The following is a 20843-nucleotide window of genomic DNA, read 5'->3' as shown; positions in this document are numbered from 1 at the left end:
TTGATTTTATAATTTATAATTTTTTTTTTAGTTCTCAATTTATATATTTTGCAAATTGGCCAATACCCAAATATATTTTGAAATTGCTTTTACAAGTCTAAATAGTGTTGAACTTAACTAAGATTAAGATATGCCAAAGCAAGGATGGGGCTTCCAAAACGTGAGAGGAGAGGTTAGGGTTATGTTTAGTGAAGAGATGAAACAGTGGGGCTGCACGAAGATTCCAACACTTGCGTTTGATGAACTAGTAAATTTACATGGTTCCCTTTCGGTTACGGAAGCATGATATGTTTATTGGAGGGAATGAATGTGCCCCTACTATTGTAAAGGCCAATGATATTTTTTTGGTTCTACTTTCATGTTTATTGCTTTTCTAGCTTTGATCATATTTATTGTTTTAATATATCATATTTTTTCCTTTGCTTTTTAATCAAAATGAAGGGAAATGCTTTTTTGGGTTTGGGGAGGAGCATGCCAAATTGGGGAAGTTGGCTGACAAGATGCATGCACACTACTAGCTTTTAAGGTCAGTCAGTACGAACAAAATAAAATTATTTGAATGATTTAATTTTTCTTGGGGGAGTCTATTTTGGTTGGAAGGAACTAGTCTATGGGGCTTACTTTGAATTAAGGCTCAAGAGTTTGTTGGCATTGGCTAAACAAATATGAAACTAACCTTTGTGCTGCTGAATATGGGTTGAAAGGGTATTCTAAATTTTTTAGTCTTTTAATGTAATCCTTGAATGAACTAGCATTATGATATTGTTTGGTGTTAGGAAAATGTACTCGTAAATGCCGTCTGTTACAAAATCATCATGCAAAGATGGAATGGTATATGGAAGATCTTGGTTATATGTTGGTTCTTGTGATTCAGCCTTTGCTGGTTAATGGTTCTTTATGAAGTTCGTGTGGCTTCAGCCTTTGTTTTGTATTATTGTGATATTGGGTTGTGTATTTGTTAGATGATACGTTGAATGATTGACATGCAAACCCATGTATTGCAATGCGTAAGGAGAGAAAACTAATCCCTAATCTTGTTTGTTTGTTTGTGTTCTCATTACTTCAAAAAAAAAAACAAACAAACTATTTAAATGGTCCATGGAACATAGAAGAAGAATTTAATTCTAGTAACTCCCATGGAACTGTTTACATTCAACCATTGCATTTTGGTTGTCACATTTTTTGTGTGCATTCCAGATGCTTTGGTTGCCTTTTGCGTTTCTCCTTTGGGGGGTTTTGTGCATGCCCAATGGTCAATGCAAACCATTTATATAGATGAAAATTTACATACTGTTATATTATTTCATAAATTACAAATTATGTCCTAAAATTTATATTCTATAAAGCTAGGAACAATTATGAGAAGATGTAAGTCAAAAATACTTGAAACTATTGCCAACATAACAAATCAATATGGGAAGGGGTTTTGTATTGCCGCATGATTCAAAACAATGGAACAACTATCTATAGGGAGGGTCACCAAGTTGGGGTGGTCTAGTAGGAAAAGGGCTAAGCCTAGGTGGCGAAGGAGGTGGGGCCTTGTATACACTTGGCCATTTGCTTGGTGGCTGTGGACAATTATGCTGATAGGGATACATGCGAAAGACCGTGTGTGACCTTGGGTCACCTTTGTGATATAGATGCCATGGACTCTAGATTCGAGGGATTGTGGGGATGGTTGCAAGATTGGGTGGGAGCCCCATTTTAAGGTTAGGGTCACAATGATGAGGTGGCTCCCCCGTGCATGGCAACCTTGTATGGCTTTTGTATAAGATCATTTCAAAAGAATGATGTTATCACTTTTTGTGCAGGATTATTATTGGAAGGACTGTTGCCTTTGCCTTTAAAAATAAACATTTTTCATTTGATATTTCTTGCGGTAGCGATGTGCAGAGCAAAAAATCTTGCCACAATCTGTTGTTTGGTACAACGGGAAAAATACTAGCACATTTGGAATTTACGGAGATGGACTTTTAATTATTGCCACTTCTATGTTTATAAGTTTTTAAAGACAACTATTTCTAAGGCCCTAAATACGTTGTTTCTAGCTTGTTTTAGCTTGCAAAGTGTTGAGTGCTTAGTTTTAAGTTGCCCCATTTTGCCAAGATTCAAAAGATGGTGAGTATCTCCAGATTTAGCTTGCGTGTGATGCATAGCTCGGCTACCTCAATGTGCCTCATGCAGAAGAAGGTTCTTGGAAAGGATACTGATACTAAAGGAAACTACAAGGAATTGTTTAAGTTCCTCATTGAAGATTGGAGCAATGTGTTCAAGTAGTTTGTTTAGGCTAGTTTTTGATGGTCTTTTTGTTGTCTCTTGCTAGTTCTAGGACATTGTTTCGTTTTATATATCTGTTGCTAAGATTGTTTAAGTTTTTTTGGTTATTATAGGTATGTTTCTATTAGTTTACTGCTGAAGTGCTGTTACTGTTAATGCCGTTCGTGGGCTATTAGTGTAAAGGGTCAACACCCTTGTTTTTGATGCTTATTAATATAAAAAACAAATCAAGATAGCATTCTTAATATTAATACTTTTTGCCTCCTAGCCATGCTTGTCAAATTTATTAATCTTTCCTCTATCCATATATAAATTTAATAAGGTATTGGAATTACTCTTTAGGTGTTAGAATAGAGCAGTATCGTTACGGTAATTATAGGTTACAAGCTATCTTATTGTATTTAGAATATAATTATTGAGCTTGGATGATTTTTATGCTTTTGAATTATTAAATTATAAAAAATAAGTTGTTTACAATTTCATTTACAGTGCTTATCATCGTCATAATCAGGGTTTTCAACTTTTTTTCCCTCCAAAAACAACTTAATCATTACTATTCAATAATTGTTAATCATTTATCACTATTTGCAAGTTTGTTAAGCTTCACCGAGGGTTCCCCTTGCTTGGCCAAGTAATACGCACAAAGCATTTTCAAATCTATAAGTAAGTGGTATGGAAAATAGGTTTCCAAAGTTTTTCAAATAAGTACAACAATTTCATATCAAGCATAATATCGACCTTCCATGACGAAATGATGTCAATATTTGCCTTGATGAAGTAATTATAATGTTTTTGATTACTTAAGCAGGGAAAGGGCCTTGAACCCTTAAAGAAACAAACACAAAACAACAAAACATAGTAGCAACAATACAACTTCTGCCATTACATAGCCAGGTGCCAAGAGAAAACACTAGAAGCTAACTCTTAGTAAGTAACCAAACACCTAATACCACAACCAAACCGCCATAACTATATAACCAAACAGTCTTAAGATCAACATAACCAAACAAGCTATCAATTGATAATAGTATTTATAAGCATTATTATCAATTGACAAAATTAAAATAAGTCCGAGGGGGCACACAAGCTATATAAACCATATTGTTCAAGAAAATAAACCTAGGACTACTTTAACTAACTAACCACTCCTTAAGCAAACATCTATCTCTACAAAAACTATCAATAACTGTAATCATTAAAAGACAAGCTAAAATGCACCTAGATAAAGTCAGGACAAATATTTGGAATGCTAGTTTATGTTAAGGTTCTCTATCAAAATGATTGTGTAATGTAAAGTTTAACATGATAAATGATGGTTTCAATTGAGATACATAACCAAATGTGCTGGAAATTGTTGTCATTGATGTCAAAGAGCATTTCATGGTGTATTTAATGGAGAATTAGCCTATGCCAAATTTATGGCAGTATGATTGAGTTGTCCTTGGCAAGGAGTTTAATTGCATATCTATTGATGAGATTAAATTACAAATAATAATTATTTTTTGTTGTCGTCAATACCCCTCTTGGGTCAACCCATGTATGGGTACTATTTAAATATTATGGTGATGAGGGACAATCCCTTTAGTTGGTACATCCTATGTTGGGTTGCTTTTGATATAATATGATCTCTTGGTTGACTTGTTTTAAGAGATGTAATTGTTTAGTGAAGGGGTGTATTTCTTCGTATAAATAAGAGTTATTTGGGGTTGAAATTATCAAGCAATTCATTGAATATCATTCTCATTCAAGGCTTATTTGAGTAGACCTTAGAGATCTTAGAGTAGATCTAAGGAGCACATGTAAGCGAAAATTATTGAAGACTATTTCAAACTTATGAGCGTATTGTTTTAGACGTTATGAGTAGGTTGTTTTAGACCTTATGAGTAGATTGTTTAAGATCCTATAAATATATTGTTTAAGAACCGAATGAGCAAAAATTATTGAAGAGTGAGCAAATTTATGGAAGAGGATCAAATCTGATTCAATAAGATCAAATACTCATTACTCCATTATTTTGGAGGTAGATGCTTCATTTTTCAAAGAGATTGATGTCTCTCGTTGAGTTGGTGCTTGGTTGTGGGGATCGGTGTTTCAAATAGGTTGGTGCTTACAAAGAATGTAAGAAGTTTTTAATATAAAAGTAGCATTTTGTTGTGGTCTTCTCTTGCAAGGGTTTCCTCGCAAATCATGTTTTCTTTTTGTATTCCTACTTGTTAGCTCTTGCATTTGTGGTTGATTAAGTTTTGAAGCATGCATTGTGACTAATCAAGTTTTGGAAAGTAAAAGTTTGTTATTATATTGGTTCACCTCCCTTTTCAGTATAATCGCGTGTTCTTGAATTGGTATGTGAGTAGGTTCCTTCTGATATAGCTTAACCACTTGAAGGTAGAACTATAAGAGCCCTAATAGTCAAGCAACGACATCGATTCTCATTAAACAATGCACCATTCTATGATGAGACAAATAATGCCTTTTGTAGCATAGGGATGAAAATCAACTTGAATGTTTGAGGGCATGACAGTTGGTAATTGGTGGTAAATGGTTACACACCCTTGTCAACTCCCCCAACGAGTTACACTAGAAGGAAAAAGAGAACAATGCAAACACTAACTATGTGATTTTGTGTGGATTATTCAAATTCAAGCTTGTGATGGTTATGCATTGCAAATCAAGTGAGGACATGAGATAAGTTGAACATTTGTGAAGATGTTAAAGTGAAGAAGGTGAAGCTTCAAACCCATTGAAAACAATTTGGAAGCCTTAAAATGAAACAAGAGAACATGGCCTATTATTTGCTTTGTGTTGATGAAATCATGAGCACAATGAAAGGATTTGGAGAAGTAGTTGATTAAGCCATAATTGTTCGAAAGGTACTAAGGTCTCTGCCCTTAAAGTTTGATTTCAAAGCTTTGACAGTCGAAGAAATGAAAGATTTAGATACATTGATAAAGGATGAGTTGCATGGGATCCTTACCTTCTATGAAATGAGGATTGAAGAGAAGCAACTTTTAAAGAATCAAGGAAGGGAAAGAACAAGGTATGTGAACCGAGTGAGAGCTTATGCAATGAAATATATGAAGTTCATTTCATGAGAAAGCTAAAGAAAGGATCTAGAAAATATCAAGGTAAGTTACTATTCAAATGCTTTAATTGTGGTAAAATAGGATATTTTGGTTCTAAATGTCCACATTATAAGAATGAAAGTAGCAAGGATTAAGATGACCACTACATAAAGGAATAAAGAAAGCATGATAAAAAAGAACCACAAGCAAGGTTAATTGAAAAGAACTTTGCCAAAAACAAAGAGTATTTATTCAAGAAAAGAAGATAGCTCATCAAAGGGAAGCAACAAAGAAAGTTCAAGCAATAATGGAGAAGAAATACTCTTCATGGCAATGGAAGTCGAGGATGATAAATGTGAAGAGAAAGGATAAAAAGAGGTGTCCAATGAAGATGCAGAGGAAGTAGATCTTGAGGAAGAACTCCATCATGCTTAGAGAGAGAACGAGAAGCCCAAGAAAAGAATTTTGAAACAAAAGATAAGAATTGAAGAGGATAGTGAAGCTCAAGAAAAGCTTGAAGAAAATCTTGAAAAAATAGATAGGACAAATGTAGATCTAAAAATAGAATTAGAAGAGGCGAAACAGATTGATAAGGTGACAAGAGATATGCGCAAGGCAAAGAAATATGATTAAGAAAAACTGGAGCTTGAAATCGCTTCTTTACGAAAAGAGTTGGAGAAATCCATTGAACAAGTGAGTTGAACCTTGAAGTTTGACAAAAATATCAAAATACTGGATCTCAATAAGATTTTTATTGCTTTTGTTGAAGATCAAGAGAAGATAAAGGGGGCTACAAATTCTAAAGCTATGGATTTGCCACAAAAGGAAGAGGAAGAAAAGATGAAAAGCTACATCAAGGCTCTCAAGAAATCCACCGAAAGAGATGACAACAAAAATGAGATCAAGGAGGAGAATAAAGTCTCACAATTGAACAATCCACCTTCAAAGGCAAACAAAGACAACTTCTGAAGGCCTTTTTCTCAAAGACAACCACATATAACTTGGTTCCATCATTCTTTTCATAGCTATTGTTTTTCATGCAATCATTTTGGTCACAAAGAAGTAGATTGTAGAATTTGTTAAGGGATAATCTTGATTTCACCAAAACGAATAATAAATAGTTTGCTCTTCTAATTGATTATAACATTCTATGATACAAATGTAACAATTTTAGGTACACAACATGTTTTTGTAGAACTATTTTTGTTGATCCACGCATGTTCCTGACAAAAGAAAGGATGAATCATCTAAGGTTTCGAAGAGGAAGCAAGAGAAAAAAAATAAAGAAGAATCCAAGTTTGTTCAAAAATCTTTACACACACAAAACAAAAGAGATAGATAATATGTTGATAGCAATTGTTCAAGGCACATGACATGTGACAAAAGTATTTTTTTTGCTCTTGAACAATTAAAGGACAATGAAATTGAAACAAAATACTAAGAGAAATATAAAAAGGGAAATGGATCCTTAATCTGGTCAATAGCAAAATAAAAACTGAGAATGTCCTATATGTTTAATGGTTGAAGCAAAATCTGCTAAGTGTAAGTCAATTGTGTGATCAAGGGCACACTCGTACATTTCATCTTCGAGGATGTGAAATCAAGGATGGGAAATTGACAGTAGACACACATAGAACATCTAATAATCTCTACATCCTTAATGAAACAAAAAACCAAAAATGTTTCACGGGCCAAGAAGATGAGAGGTTTTTATGGCGTAGGAGAATGGGGCATCTAAGATTTGACAATCTTATCAAGGTTAGCCATAGAGAAGTTGTGAGTGACATGTTGAGGATCCCAAAGCCCACAAACATCATCTGTAAGCAATGCCAACTTGCGAAGCAAAGTAGAGTGAGTTTTAAATCAAAGGAGCACTTGCATCAAAATTGTTGGAGCTTATACATATGGATCTATATGGTCCAACTAGAAGAAGAAACCTGTAAGGAGAAATGTATTTTATGCTATTAATTTATGATTACTCTAGAATGACTTAGGTTACATATAAAAGAAAAAAAAAATAATGAAGCTCTTGACAAGTTTAAGGCATTCAAAACCTTAGTGGAGAGTTAATTAGGTTTGAAGATCAAATGTCTTAGATTAGATAGAGTAGAATTCAGCTCTTTTGAATTTGAAGATTTTTGTGAAAAGCATGGGATAAAAGATAGTTTTCAGCTGCAATAACTCCACAAAATGGAGCGTGGAAAGAAAGAATTAAACATTCCAAGAAATGGCTAGAGCTATGTTAAATGAGTCAAAATTATCTAATTATTTTTGGAGAGAAGTGTTTCACACAATAGTCTGCATTTTGAATCATGCTCAAATTAGGTTAAATGATAGTAAAACACCATATGATCTAATGAAGGGAGATCTGAACTAGTGAAATATTTTAAAGTTTTCAGGGGCACATTTTATATAAGGAGAGATGAAGATCCATGAAATTTTGATTCTAGAGCTAATGAATGAATATTCCTTGGCCACTCCACAAGAAGTAAGGTGTACAATGCTATAACAAGAGGCTACACAAGGTTGGTGAAAGCACAAATGTGAAAGTTGATGAAGGAAGAAACTATGAAGAATAAGTTCAAGAAGTTTTTTGTCAAAATGAGGAAATTTGCAAAAGAGGAAATTGAGAAAGAGACAACTGAGCAAGAGAACCCAAAGACACCATCAAGAGCACCACATAAGATTCCATCGAAATTTGTCTAGAGGAAACATTCAGAAGACTTGATCATTGGGGACATAAATATAGAGATTCAATAGCACATTAGAACATGCAAATATGTGCTTGCTCTCCAAAACATAACCAAAGGACTTTACAAAAGTAAGCGAAGCCAGACACTTAATAAAATCCATGGAAGAGGAATTGAATCAAATTGAAAATAATGAAACTTGGGAACTTGTCCCAAGACCTAAGGATAAGAATGCCATTGACGCTGAATGGTTTTTTAGAAATAAATTGAATGAGGATGGGCAAGTCGCAAGGAATAAAGTAAGGTTTGTATGCAAATGATATGCTCAATTTGAAGGAATTGTTTTTGAAGAATCCTTTGCTCTTGTTGCTTGTATGAAATCTATAAGGATGTATTTAGTCATTGCCAGTTTTAAGAACTTCAAAGTCTACGAGATGGAGTTGAAATCAACCTTCCTTAATGGAAACTTGGAGGAAGAATTGTACATTGAACAAATAGAAGGATTGCTGCTATCAAAGAACGAGGACTATGTTTGTAGGGTAAAGAAGGCACTTTATGGGCTAAAATCAAGCCTCTAGGACTTGGTACTTAAGGCTAGACAAGTACTTTCAAGAGCAAGGCTTCAAAAGGGGAATCACAGATAACAATCTTTATATCAAGAATGAAGGAGATGATTTGTTGATTGTTGTGGCCTATATGGATGACAACAATGACAATACATGCCAAGAATTTGACATAAATACGTAGGACGAGTTTGAAATGGTAATGCTTGGTGAATTGTCCTTCTTCCTTGGGTTGCAAATTTCCCAATTAGATAAGGAAATATTAATTTCACAAACTATGTATATTAAGTAGATGTTGAAGAAATAAAAGATGGAAGAGTGCAATCCAATGAGCACTTCTATGGTTGCAAGATGCAAACTAAGGATGACGAATATAGAAGAGTGCAATCCAATGAGCATTTCTATGGTTACAAGATGCAAATTAAGGATGACGAATCTCTAGAGGCCAGCCAAGGTCTATATAGGTCCATGATTGGGAGTTTATTATATGTGATAGATTCAAGGCCTAACATTATGCAAGTAGTAGGATTGGTGGCTCACTTTTAGGCAACACCAAAGGAAATTCATGTGCAAGTGGTCAAGAGAATATTGAAATATCTACAAGGCACTATGGATTTTGGGTTGGAGTATCCAAGAGGTGAATATTTCACCCTTACATCATTTATGGATTCATATTGGGTTGGCAATGTCGATGATAGAAAAAGTACTAGTGGAGGAGCATTCTTCTTTGGTAACAGTCTTGTATCTTGGTTGAGTAAGAAATAAGCTTTATTTCTTTATCTACAATAGAGGCATGATACATTGCAACAACATCTTGTTGCACGCACATTCTCTAGATGGAACCAACATTAAAGGATATTAAGGTTGAGTATGAACATCCCATCTCCATATTTTGTGACAATACAAGTGCAATAAATATTTCAAAGAATCCAATTATTTGAATCAAATACCAGTTCTTAAGAGAGCATGTGGCTGATCAACAAGTGAAGTTGGAGTATATTTCTACAAAGGAACAAATTGCAGACATCTTCACAAAGCCTCTTCCAAAAGAGAATTTTGAATATTTAAGGGAGAAATTGAGAGTGATATCACTCTTATTTATTCACTAAGTTCGTCTTGGGAAGTATGCGTTTAGGGGGAACTTTTTATTGTCTTATCTTTTGACCCTAGATTGGCTTTGCCATTGATGTCAAAGGGGCAGGAGTAGAGCAAGGGGTAGCTTTCAGTCAGAGAAAGAAGCTTTTGTTTCTGTTGCATTCCAAGATTATTTATTTATAGGGTTGCCATCAATGACAAAGGGGAAGATTGTTGGGAATTATTGTCATTGATGTCAAATAATGTTTTATGGCATATTTAATCAAGAACTTGTGCCAGATTTTTGATACCTTGATCAAGTTGTCATCAACAAGGAGCTGTTTAATTGCATGTCTATTGATGAGTTTAAATTACAAAATAATAATAATTTTTTGGCCAACTTCCCTCTTGGGCCAACCCATGTATGGGTCCCAAACATGCATTCAAATAACATGTTTATGAGAGATGACACCTAGAAGTGGCGTGCCCTAAGTGGGGTTGCTTTCGTTGAAATAGTAGCTAGCTCGGATAGCGAGCTATTGTATTTTAATGTTGTCAATGATAAATTAAAATATACATGTATCATCTAGTATTTAAATTGAACTTAGGGCTGGGCCCAAATACATGTAACTTGTAATTATGTCTTGCTTGGGTAAGACCTATATATAATGTAACTTGTGGATAGGACATGCCCTATAAATGTAACTTGTAATTTGGTCTGACCCGAATTGGGCGATGTAACTTGTGGTCCTATATTGAATGTAACTTGTAGATAGGGTAGGCCCAATATGTATTTTGAGCGATTATGTAATTGGGCTGGGCCCAAACTCATGTAGCGTGTGGTAAGGGCAATCAAGCAATAACGTCTTAATAGGTCAAGACCTATTTGGACGATATACATAATATTATTATTAAATTAACAAGGCAGGTCAACTTGAGACTTGACGCCACAAGTCAAGTATATAAGCAAGCCATTTGCACAACATAATGAATCAATTCACATATAAGGCAAATCATTCTTAAGGCTTTCAACACATGTAATCTGCTCTCCAACATTTGGCGATCTCTCTCTCTCTCTCTTGTGCGAACTTGCTCCTCATCCATTGTGTGAAGGTTGGTTGTTAGGTGATGCTATCAAGATCTTGCGAAACTAATGAGATAAGCACACTTACCTTGGAACTGCCTACATTTGAGATAATACACATTGTACTTTGTGGTTGGGTTTTTCACCTCCAAGAGGGAGGTTTTCCCAGGGTACTGGTGTGTCTTGTTTTGTGTTTTTATTGCTGTTATTGTTATGTTATAACCCGATTATTTAAGATTAACATCTGATTGCTTAAAATTAACAACTTTTAAATTAAATAAAAAATACTTTGCTTGACTGCCTCCTTGGGTTTGAGCGCCCTCCTTGGGCATGCAAACAATGAAATTAAATAAAAATATATATGACCTCTTGGCTGATGTGCTTGAAGAGATGTAGCTGTTTTTTGAAGGGGTGCATATGTTCGTATAAACAAGAGTTCATTGGGGTTGACATTATGAAGCAATTCATTGAGTAACATTCCTATTCAAGGCAAATTTGAACAAACCTTAGAGCAGATCTAAGGAGCATATGTAAGTAGAAATTATTGAAGTCTATTGACCTATGAGCAAATTGTTTTAGATCTTATGAGCTTAGTGTTTTAGCCCTTATGAGAAAATCGTTTCAGATTTGATAAGCAAACATTATTGAAGAGTTTGAGCATATTTGTGGAGGAGGATCAGATACTATTCAGTAAGAAGATCAAGCAATTATCACTCTATAATTTTGGAGGTTGGTGCCTCATTTTTCAAAGATATTGGTGTCTCTTACTAAGTTGGTGTTCAATTGCGGGGATTGGTATTTCCTATGGGTTGGTTCCTATAAATATTGTAAGAAGTTTTCTATACAAAAGCAATATTTTATTAGGGGTTTCTCCTACAAGGGTTTCCATGTAATTTGTGTGTTCTTTTTGTGTTGATACCTTCTAGATCTTGCATTTGTGGTTGATTAAGTTTTTAAACATCGTCATTCCGACTAATCAAGTTTTGAAAAGTAAAAGTTTGTTATTATCAATAATTAGTGATAGGGAAGGACATAGAGGAAGGTGGCTTGACGAGTACGATATATTTTCCATGCTCTTGTGGTGTGCTTGATTTCATCCCTCGTAAGATCCACCCTTGCCTTGGTTATTGTGTTATTTCCTTGTGCTTTAGTTGTTGGTTTTGTGAGTTTGTCGTCTCTTAGTTTTGTTTCCATTTTTTTGAATTGTTAATTGAATACCATGTGTGACTTGCCTACTTGGGTGATTAATTTCTTGCAAAATTGTGCTCACCATTTGTGTGAGCCATATGGATAGTAGGCTTGTGGATGAAAGGAATATTTGGGAGAGAAGTACCCAGGAGCAAGATTCAACCATTTCCATTATTAGCAAGGATATTCATAATGGTAATACTTTACCCTCACACGTAACTGACATTACTTATTTGGTGGATTCAAAGTGGGTACATCTAATAGTGAATACAATGGCATAATGATTGTTATGGAGTGCATTAATCCTCCTCCACAAGACCTTGAAAAGTTTGAGACAGGAGTTGGAAAGAAATGCAACTTTGAAAAAATAAAAAAAGAAGAGAAAGGTTAGAACCAACAATGCCATTAAAACATTTAAGAAAGGAAAAGGGATTGGTCTCCTTGAATGTTTTGATAGGCTTTGCAAGACTGGCAAAGATGACCCTCCTTCCTAAAGCAAATATGATAAATTGGATTTGTTGGAATATTAGTGGACTAGAGTCTCCTGATAGAAAATATGTCATTAGAATCCCCTGCAACTAGAATAAAAATATGGACTTTTTGTTATTACAAGAGGTTAAAGTTGTAGGATTTTACCTGATCAAGAACTTAAAATTTGTTTGGAAAGATGCTCTAATATTTCATTCATCCCATGAGGAGGGGAAGGGAGGAGTAGCAATTCTAGTAAGCAAGACATGGAGTATGTTTATAAAAAATTATTGGATGTTCTCCATGCAACAAATGGCTATACATTGGGATTTATAGAAATAACTTTAAACTTGGGATTTTCTCTATGTATTCTCCTAATGATTATAAGGAAAAAATAGCTTTGTGGCAGTGGAGGGAAACTTCTAGTATGTCATTAGAACCCTCTGCAACTAGAATAAAAATATGGAATTTTTGTTATTACAAGAGGTTAAATGTATAGGGTTTTACTTGAACAATAAATTGAAATTTGTTTGGAAAGATGCCCTAATATTTCATAGATCCCATTAGAAGGGGAAGGGGGGAATAGCAATTCTAGTAAGCGAGTCATGGAGCATGTTTATAAAAAATAATGGATGTTCTCCATGCAATAGATGCCTATAGATTCCGATTGATAGAAATAACTTTAAATTTGGGATTTGCTTTGTGTATGCTCCTGGGTACTTCTCTCCCAAATATTTCATAGGTTTTTGGTGGGGACTTTGACATGACTGAAAATAGAGAAGATGAAATGGGGGCTAACCCATTGGGTTGGAAAGGCAACGAGAAATTCTTTTGGGAAATACTAAAGAAATTGTTGAAAATTTTTGGTCTACTAGAAGGTAATAAGAAAGAAAGAAAAAATGTATGGTTTACATAGTGCAATAATCAAGATGTAGGGAAAAGAGTATATTGTAGGCTTGATAGGTTTTATGCACAAAGAGATACCTTTTGTTTTGACAATATCAATGATTCCAACAATGTGCAAGTGGAGCCTAGAGGCCTGTTTGATCATCATCCTATTAATACTAAAATTATATTGAAAGACAACAACCTAGTTAGGACAAAAACAAAGGAGGTCTATACAAGCTTAACACACAGCTCCTTAAATAACAAAATTGTTTAGATTAGATACATACTCTCATGAGCATTACCAAAGTTGTGAATAAGGGCAGGCATGTTATTAAATACTAAAATTCATTGGCAATATGCAAAAATTCTTAAGTACTATAGGTAAACTGAATGCCATTAGCAATAAGAAGGTGGAATGTAGACTGCAAAATGAATTGATTGATATTGAGAATAAGTTACAACTAGATTCAAGGAACAATGAATTGACCAATCAACTCAAAATTGTGCAACACAATCTAAGAAAGTTTCAATAAAAAAAGTACAAGGAGCTAGTCTAAGAGCTTAATTGAATTGGATCAAGGAAAGTGATAAAGAAACTAAATATTTCTCCAACATACTAAGGTCAAAACAAAGTATGTAAACTATTAGACCAATCCTTGTGGATGATCATTTGTGCCTTGATAATTCTGAAATCAAGAGAGTGGTCTTGAACTTTTACAAATCCTTGTTTATTAAAGAAGATGGGAGCTCAAGATGTAAGCAATCTCAGGCTATGTACAAAAAGATCATCCCTAAGAAGATTTTCCCTGACTTGGCCAAGGAAGTAGGAAGATAAATCACCAGAGAAGAGATTACCAATTCTATATTGTCCTTTCATAATGGTAAATCCCCTAGATTAGACAGGTTATTAGTTGAATTTAATAAAGCTAATCTTGATTGGATTGTAGAGGATTTGTATGAAGTCTAATATGAAGCTAATAGGAAAGGAACATTGGGTGAAGATATCAATAAAGGAATCATTAAATTGTTGCCTAAAGATAGGGATGAAAGTAACATTAGAAACTGGAGACCAATCATTGTTCTGAATGCCTCTTATAATTTTTTTGTTAAAATGCTAGCAAGGAGATTGATTGACATCCTACCACTTATTATCAATTAGACTTGGACATGATTCATAAAAATAAGGTTATATCTCGGAAAACTTATCGAAGAACTTGGAGGGCCTTGATTGGGCCGACATGTGCAGAAGAGGTATTCGTCTTGTTGCTTGGTTTTGAAACATCATATGACTGAGTGGAAAGGTCCTTCATCTTAATGACTCTAGATACAATTGGTTTTCCTAAATCTTATTGTAAGATGGTTCAAGTTCTTTTCAAAGATGCAAATGCACAAATAGATATTAATGGGGAATTTTTTGATGCCTTCCCCCTTGGTAGATCTACCAAACAAGATTACCCTTTAGATCCAACCCTATTTATCATTGTATCAAAAGATTTGTATTATGCACTTAGATTTCAATTACTAGGCCCTAAGGTGTAGGGCATCACCTTACCAGATAAATCAATCTTGCTCAATATACAATTTGTAGATGACACTGTTTCGTTCTAAACATTGGACAAGTATGATATGGTCAATTTGGTAAACATATAAGAGTTCTTTTGTAGTGCCTCTGGTTCCAAGATATCTTAGACAAAGTCCATACTATTATGATGGTCTAATAGCCCACCTCACTGGGTGAGTGATTTCTGTTAGCAATGGGGAGGGTTTGGTAAAATAGTGAGGTATCTAGGCATATCATTCTATGTGTCCCCCCCATTGCCTAACATGTGGGAGTGCATACTTGTAAAAATTAAGTGTAAGCTTTATAGTTGGAGCAGGAACTATTTGTCTTTGGTTGGCAGACTTCCAGTATGCCATAAGATCCTATCCTCATACTCTATTTACTATGTTTTAGTGTGGTTCTTTGCTAGTTACAAAGTTAATAAAGTGAATAAACTAATCAGATAATTCTTGTGGTCAGATGGGAGAGGTAAGAAAATAAAGCACACAATAAATTGGGAATGGTGTTTCTTGAGTAAGGAGTTAGGTGGTTTGGGTCTTAAGGACCTTAGAAAACAAGGAATTGCCTTGGCATACAAATGGATTGTCAAAGAGATTGACGAAGATGAGCCTTAGAAGATATCGATCAGGAGGAAATTTCAAGATGCTACCCCTAAGAAAGGTAGGAAGTGGAATGACATGTATATACATGATATTCTGTTTGGTAAATTTAGTGCTACCCATTTAGGGTTAGGGACTAAAGTGTTCCGTAGTATTTGGAGGGCCCCAAAAACCTTTAAGAATAAAGTGTAGCTCACTAAGACAATGAACTGTGCAGGTATATGGGTTCGGATCCCCTTGGTGGAATATTGAATACAAAGGTAAACTCTTGGCACTCATTCAAGGATGCTTTGTCAAAAAGTGGAACCTAGTTGGAATTACTAAGTTGAATAATATGTTTGACAATGATATTTGTTGAACACACATCGGATGCTGAGAGGGGGGGGGGTGGTGGTGAATCAACATAGACTAAAATCTCAAACTTCAATCGTATATCAACAAGCTTATTCCAGGAATTCACATTAAGGAGTATTAAGTGATAACATCATAAAACATTCACACATGAACACCGATATTTTATACGTGGAAAACCCAAGCCGGGAAATACCACAGTGAGCGCCAACTCACATAATCAATCTACTATATAGAAATGTTTTAGAAAAAGGGAGCTCACTGCTTTGGACTTGCAGACCAAGGATAATTGCTCTTGGAGCAAGATACAAAAATGACTTGCAAACTTGATGCTAACTACAATAGGGAAAGATACATAATTGCAACTTATAGAGAAAGAACTGTATGAACAAATGCATCTCAGTATGTTGATTACAGTCTTTGTTATAGCACAAATTTTGACCTTACTCAAATATTTGGTCCACTAGATCTTTGGATCACTGTTTCTATGTCAACTGACATCTCTGCATCACAAACCCTTCTAATATAGTAACTTTGATCACATCAACATCCTTACATCAAGTTGCACACACTCACTACCGAATTGCACACTTGCATATCACATCCTTTTCTTTTCAACAAATCATCATATATATACCAAACCAAAACAAAACATCCTCACAAAGTTGGCCAAAAGAAAGATTGTAATGTGTAAGCACATTTAAGACCCAAGATATACAACTAAACCAAAACATGAAATGCATAGAACATAATCCAGACCAAACCAAATCAAACATGCAACACATGATGAAAAGAATACTTCACACGCAATCGCTAGACCAAAAATATATGTCACACTAACTTCGATAACATATCCGAATCCTATGTACCAATCACATCATTCACAATTGCAAAGTATGGACCAAACCAAACAACGCTTGAACCACAAAGATCAAGCTTCCAATTGTCATCTCCATTAAAAACAAGTTGATATCAATCAAATCAACTGCCAACGCAACCTGTGCACGTCCAAACCATCGACCCAATCATAGTAACCCATGGTCCAAAAACATAACTGCAAAATCTTCAACACTGTAGCTTAACTCTACTGATGTTCGAACAAGAATTCATCCAGACTGTTTGACATCAATGACAACAAAGCATTGTTGGCATTTGTTACTGTTCTGGTGATGCTCCAGTTGAGATTGGTGATATTTGATGCATGTAGATTCTTAGGAGTTGTCATTGATGGCAACTCAGCCTATTGATCTTATCCGATACAAAGTTTGGGACATTCAGTATGAAGTTTTGGTTCAAGTTTGTCAGTAATACTCTGTGTACAGTTTTTGTGAGCATTTCCTATTTCTAGTGGTGTGCTTTTGGTTCCTGTGATTTGAGTTAAGTTGATTAGGTACAAGAAGCAAATTATCATGTAGTATTATTCTGTGGTGATGACTCTTTGGCATGTTAGAAGGTCTGGTATTCGGTTGAGCAGTAAAACAGGGTTATCTTCATTTTTCGTGGTGTAATGTGTGGACCAGATTCCTTGAGTTGATTCCGGTGGTTATTGGCAAGTTCAAGGTAATTGAACAGACTTATGGGAAGCGTGTGATCATGTGTTTTGCATCCGAAATATGGTTTTGTGAAGATTTGAGCCGACTTGAAGCTACACGTTTCATATTCTAATGTTTTTAGAAGCTGACTTGTAGGAGATCATTTTTGCTTGTGCGGATATATAAGATCGATTTGGTTAATGCATTTGTGTGTGGATATGATGTGTGTGATGATTTTGGAGTGATTGAGCGCAGTTTCACATGTGCACCTTGAGTTGTGTTGATCCGGTAAGCAAAGCAGGGCATAACATAACAGTTTAGCAAATCAATGCAACAAATCACTGAGTCTAACCGGAACTGTAATTTGGCATAGTTAGATGCTTCTAATAAGTTGATCTATTATTGTAATCATTTCATGTTACCCTGTAAGGCAGTGAGCCTTCCTCCGGGTTGTATCCCTTTTTGTATCTGAGCATTGAGCTCTAGGCAATGTGCTTGAATCCAAGTGCATTCCCCTTTTGTAATATTGTTTTGCTACTGGCCATAGTGGAATAATATTGTGGGTTCAAATCCCACCATGGTTTTTCCCTTTCTGGGTTTCCACGTAAAAAATATTGGTGTTATGGCTATATGCTTGATTGCTTTCTGTTTTTGCATTTCAGTTTCTTATTTGTGCATTTGGTTGATTAAGAATCAAATTAATAAATTTATAAATACCGAAACACTGATTCACCCCCCCTCTTAGTGTTCATTGATTCCAACAATTGGTATCGAAGCCTAGTTCCTCCAAGGAAGCCTAACAGCTTGAGGAAGATCCGAAAGATTGAATCAATGGTCTCCAATTTGCAGAGACAACTTGCAGTGGCACATGAAAACCTTGATGCAACAATGAAGGAAAATAGTAGCTTGAAAAGAAATCTGAGTGTAGCTGAAGACTTCATTGAAACCCTGAAAGATTAAGTAAACACTTCTTGGGAAAAGAGAAAGTAGTTGATGGACAAGCTGAAGGAAAAAGAAGAACAAAGTGTTGACAATCAAATTCTACAAGACAAGACTGATGAATGTGAGAAGCTGGCTAGGGAGAATGCAATTTTGAAGAATAAAATGCAAGCTATTGTGATGAAGTTGACTAAGGAGATTGAAGACCAGAAGAAGAATGAAGAAAGCTTGACTCAATCCTTAAAGGACATATTTGATTAGTGTCGTAGATTGACATATGAGAACGTTTAGTTGAAGTTTGAATTAGTGCAGACAAAGAATGATGGACAAGAAATTGAGAGACAAATCACAATTCGGAGATATGCAAGATTGGATGATTGCTCAAAAATGTGTAGAAATTTCTTTGAGAAGCTCAAAAGTGTCTTGATCTTGAGGAATCAAATTCCTCCAAAGGTTATAGATTGGTATGAGAGTGACATTTCATTTTTGATAGATAAAGATAATTGCTATTTTGAAGCTGTAGTTTCGAGAGTTTCTTGGTTAACCCTGCTATCCTATGAAGTGTCTAAAGATGATTGCATGAGTTTAGCAAGAAAATTGTTGAAAATGTTGAAAACTATAAATATAGAAAGGTTTGGAACAAAAGAAGAGATTCTAGGAAGGTCTGGAGTGAGGAAGACTGAGGAAAGAGCAAAGAAAACAAGGAAGCTATCTGCAAAGGTTTTTGGCTCTAATTTTAAATCTCAGAAGAGTAGAAAAAGGGTTCTGAAGAAGGACATTGAATCGGTGACAATTGACTGTAATGATGAAGAAGAGGAGATGAAAATAGAACCAAAAGTTGCTTAGAGTGTGGAAGAAGAAAAGGTGGAGAAAAGTTCTGATGAAGTAACTGGTGATGATGAGATTACTTAAGAGAAGGTTCTTGATTTGATTAGAAAGCCTGGTGGAGTGCAAACTATTGGAAATTCATATCACAATTGCGTATTGTATGAGCAAGATATTAGTGAAATCCAAAAATATTGATAGTTTGATGATGATATGCAAACGAAAAAGAAAAATTAGAAATCTATCATCTACTCTACTATGTTTCGATCATTCATATCAAGGTCATCAGCTAGGATGGACTCTAGATACTAATAACGCTCTAACTTAGGTTCCTCTGATGGTAATAGAATTGGGGGAAATTCATTAAGGACATTTGGTTCAACCGCTTCATCCCCAATGGTTACAACTTCTCCATCAGGTGCAATTTGGTCGCATTTTGTTTAAGGTACCCAGGATCAATATGAGAGAGAAGACAACGTTAGCTATTAATGTAGATCAAGTCCTCTACTTTCTGTGACCCTAATTAGTTCCTTTTTTGTGAATGAATAAAACCATAACTACTCCAATTCTTCTCACTAGATGAAGAGTTAGCTACTTGTTAGAGCAATCTGATCGCAAGTGATGACAATTTAGGAGTTTCACTTCCATGGTTCTACCACCACTCTAAAGGGTCTTTCTTTGCTCACATATCATATAAAGCTTGCACTAAAGAAAAATCACCTTGTCCATGTGAAAAATCATTCCATTGACTCTTTATGATTGAGGCATCATCACCTTGACCATAAATAATTTTTTATTGCTGCCCAAAATACCTTCTTTATCTCTCTACCCTTATATAACCCTCTTATTGGTCTCTTGTGCACTATCTTGTTGGAGATTGTTAAGTTTCTGTTAATAATGTTGTCATTGATGTCAAACGAGCTATCTATCTTTGACTGAATAGTGTATGTAGTCCGGATATTGGTCCAAATGTTATGGATATTGTGAATGTTGTATGCGAGGATTGTATGCAGTCAGTATGTGTAGTTTAGTGTTGTTGTTTTGGTCTGAAGTCATTATGCAACATGTTATGGACAACTCTGGATGATGAGTCTTGAGGTTTCCTAGATTTCTCATTACCTCGATGTTAGGCGTTCTCATTGATCCTAGTATCAGTTATGTGTCCCGATGTTAGATGCTTCGGTAACTGTCAGAAGTATCTCTTTGAGTTTTGTGTTGCAGTTTTCTTGGTTCATGCATAATCTACATTTTGGAGATATTGAGCTTGATTTTGTGATAATGGGTCGGTATTCTTGGGTCTGGATGATCCTTCCCCATTCCGGTAATCTCGATGTATGCATTGGCAATCAAAGTATGTAAAGGAAGCTTGTAGAAGTCTTGTAGAGGCCGACATGAGCATATTGATAACGTGTTGGGCTTGGCTGACACATTATTTTGTAGTTGTGCCTTTCGGTATATATATAAATATACATTGTAGTAGCATAAACAAGGAAAGAGAGAAGAACAAGACTAAGTGTGTGAAGGTGTGTGATGTGCGGAAGTTGGTAGCGAAGATAGCAGTGTGTGAAGTGCATGTTGCGAACAACAAAAGGAGACAATGTTGCAATGGCGCAGTGGTCCTTTACCGGACCTGTTGTAGGATAGTTGTGCAGAGATCTCTAACCGGATCTGCTATAGAGTTTGAGATTTGTAATTTGAGCTTAACCTTAGAACTGATCCCATGCATTTGGAGATGCTATCCC

The 20843-nt window shown here is 35.2% G+C and overlaps 1 protein-coding gene across 4 annotated transcripts in view; it reads left to right on the top strand.

Moving 5' to 3' along the window:
* Window positions 1–20843, top strand: part of LOC131037958 (uncharacterized) — a 100507-nt gene that overhangs the window by 53653 nt on the left and 26011 nt on the right. Inside the window, exon 10 of one of the 4 annotated variants that reach the window (XM_057970239.2) lies at window positions 129–573. The exons of the other annotated variants lie outside the window; for them this stretch is intronic. Coding sequence (XP_057826222.1) covers window positions 129–177 — 49 coding nt within the window. The 3' untranslated portion in view covers window positions 178–573. Of the gene's footprint in view, window positions 1–128; window positions 574–20843 lie in introns of those variants that run through there. 4 annotated transcript variants of the gene reach the window in all.

Source organism: Cryptomeria japonica, chromosome 9, assembly GCF_030272615.1.
Source record: "Cryptomeria japonica chromosome 9, Sugi_1.0, whole genome shotgun sequence".
In the NCBI taxonomy this organism is placed as follows: domain Eukaryota; kingdom Viridiplantae; phylum Streptophyta; class Pinopsida; order Cupressales; family Cupressaceae; genus Cryptomeria; species Cryptomeria japonica.
The sequence above is the reverse complement of the archived record's forward strand: the minus strand, read 5'-3'. Positions and strand labels throughout refer to the sequence as shown.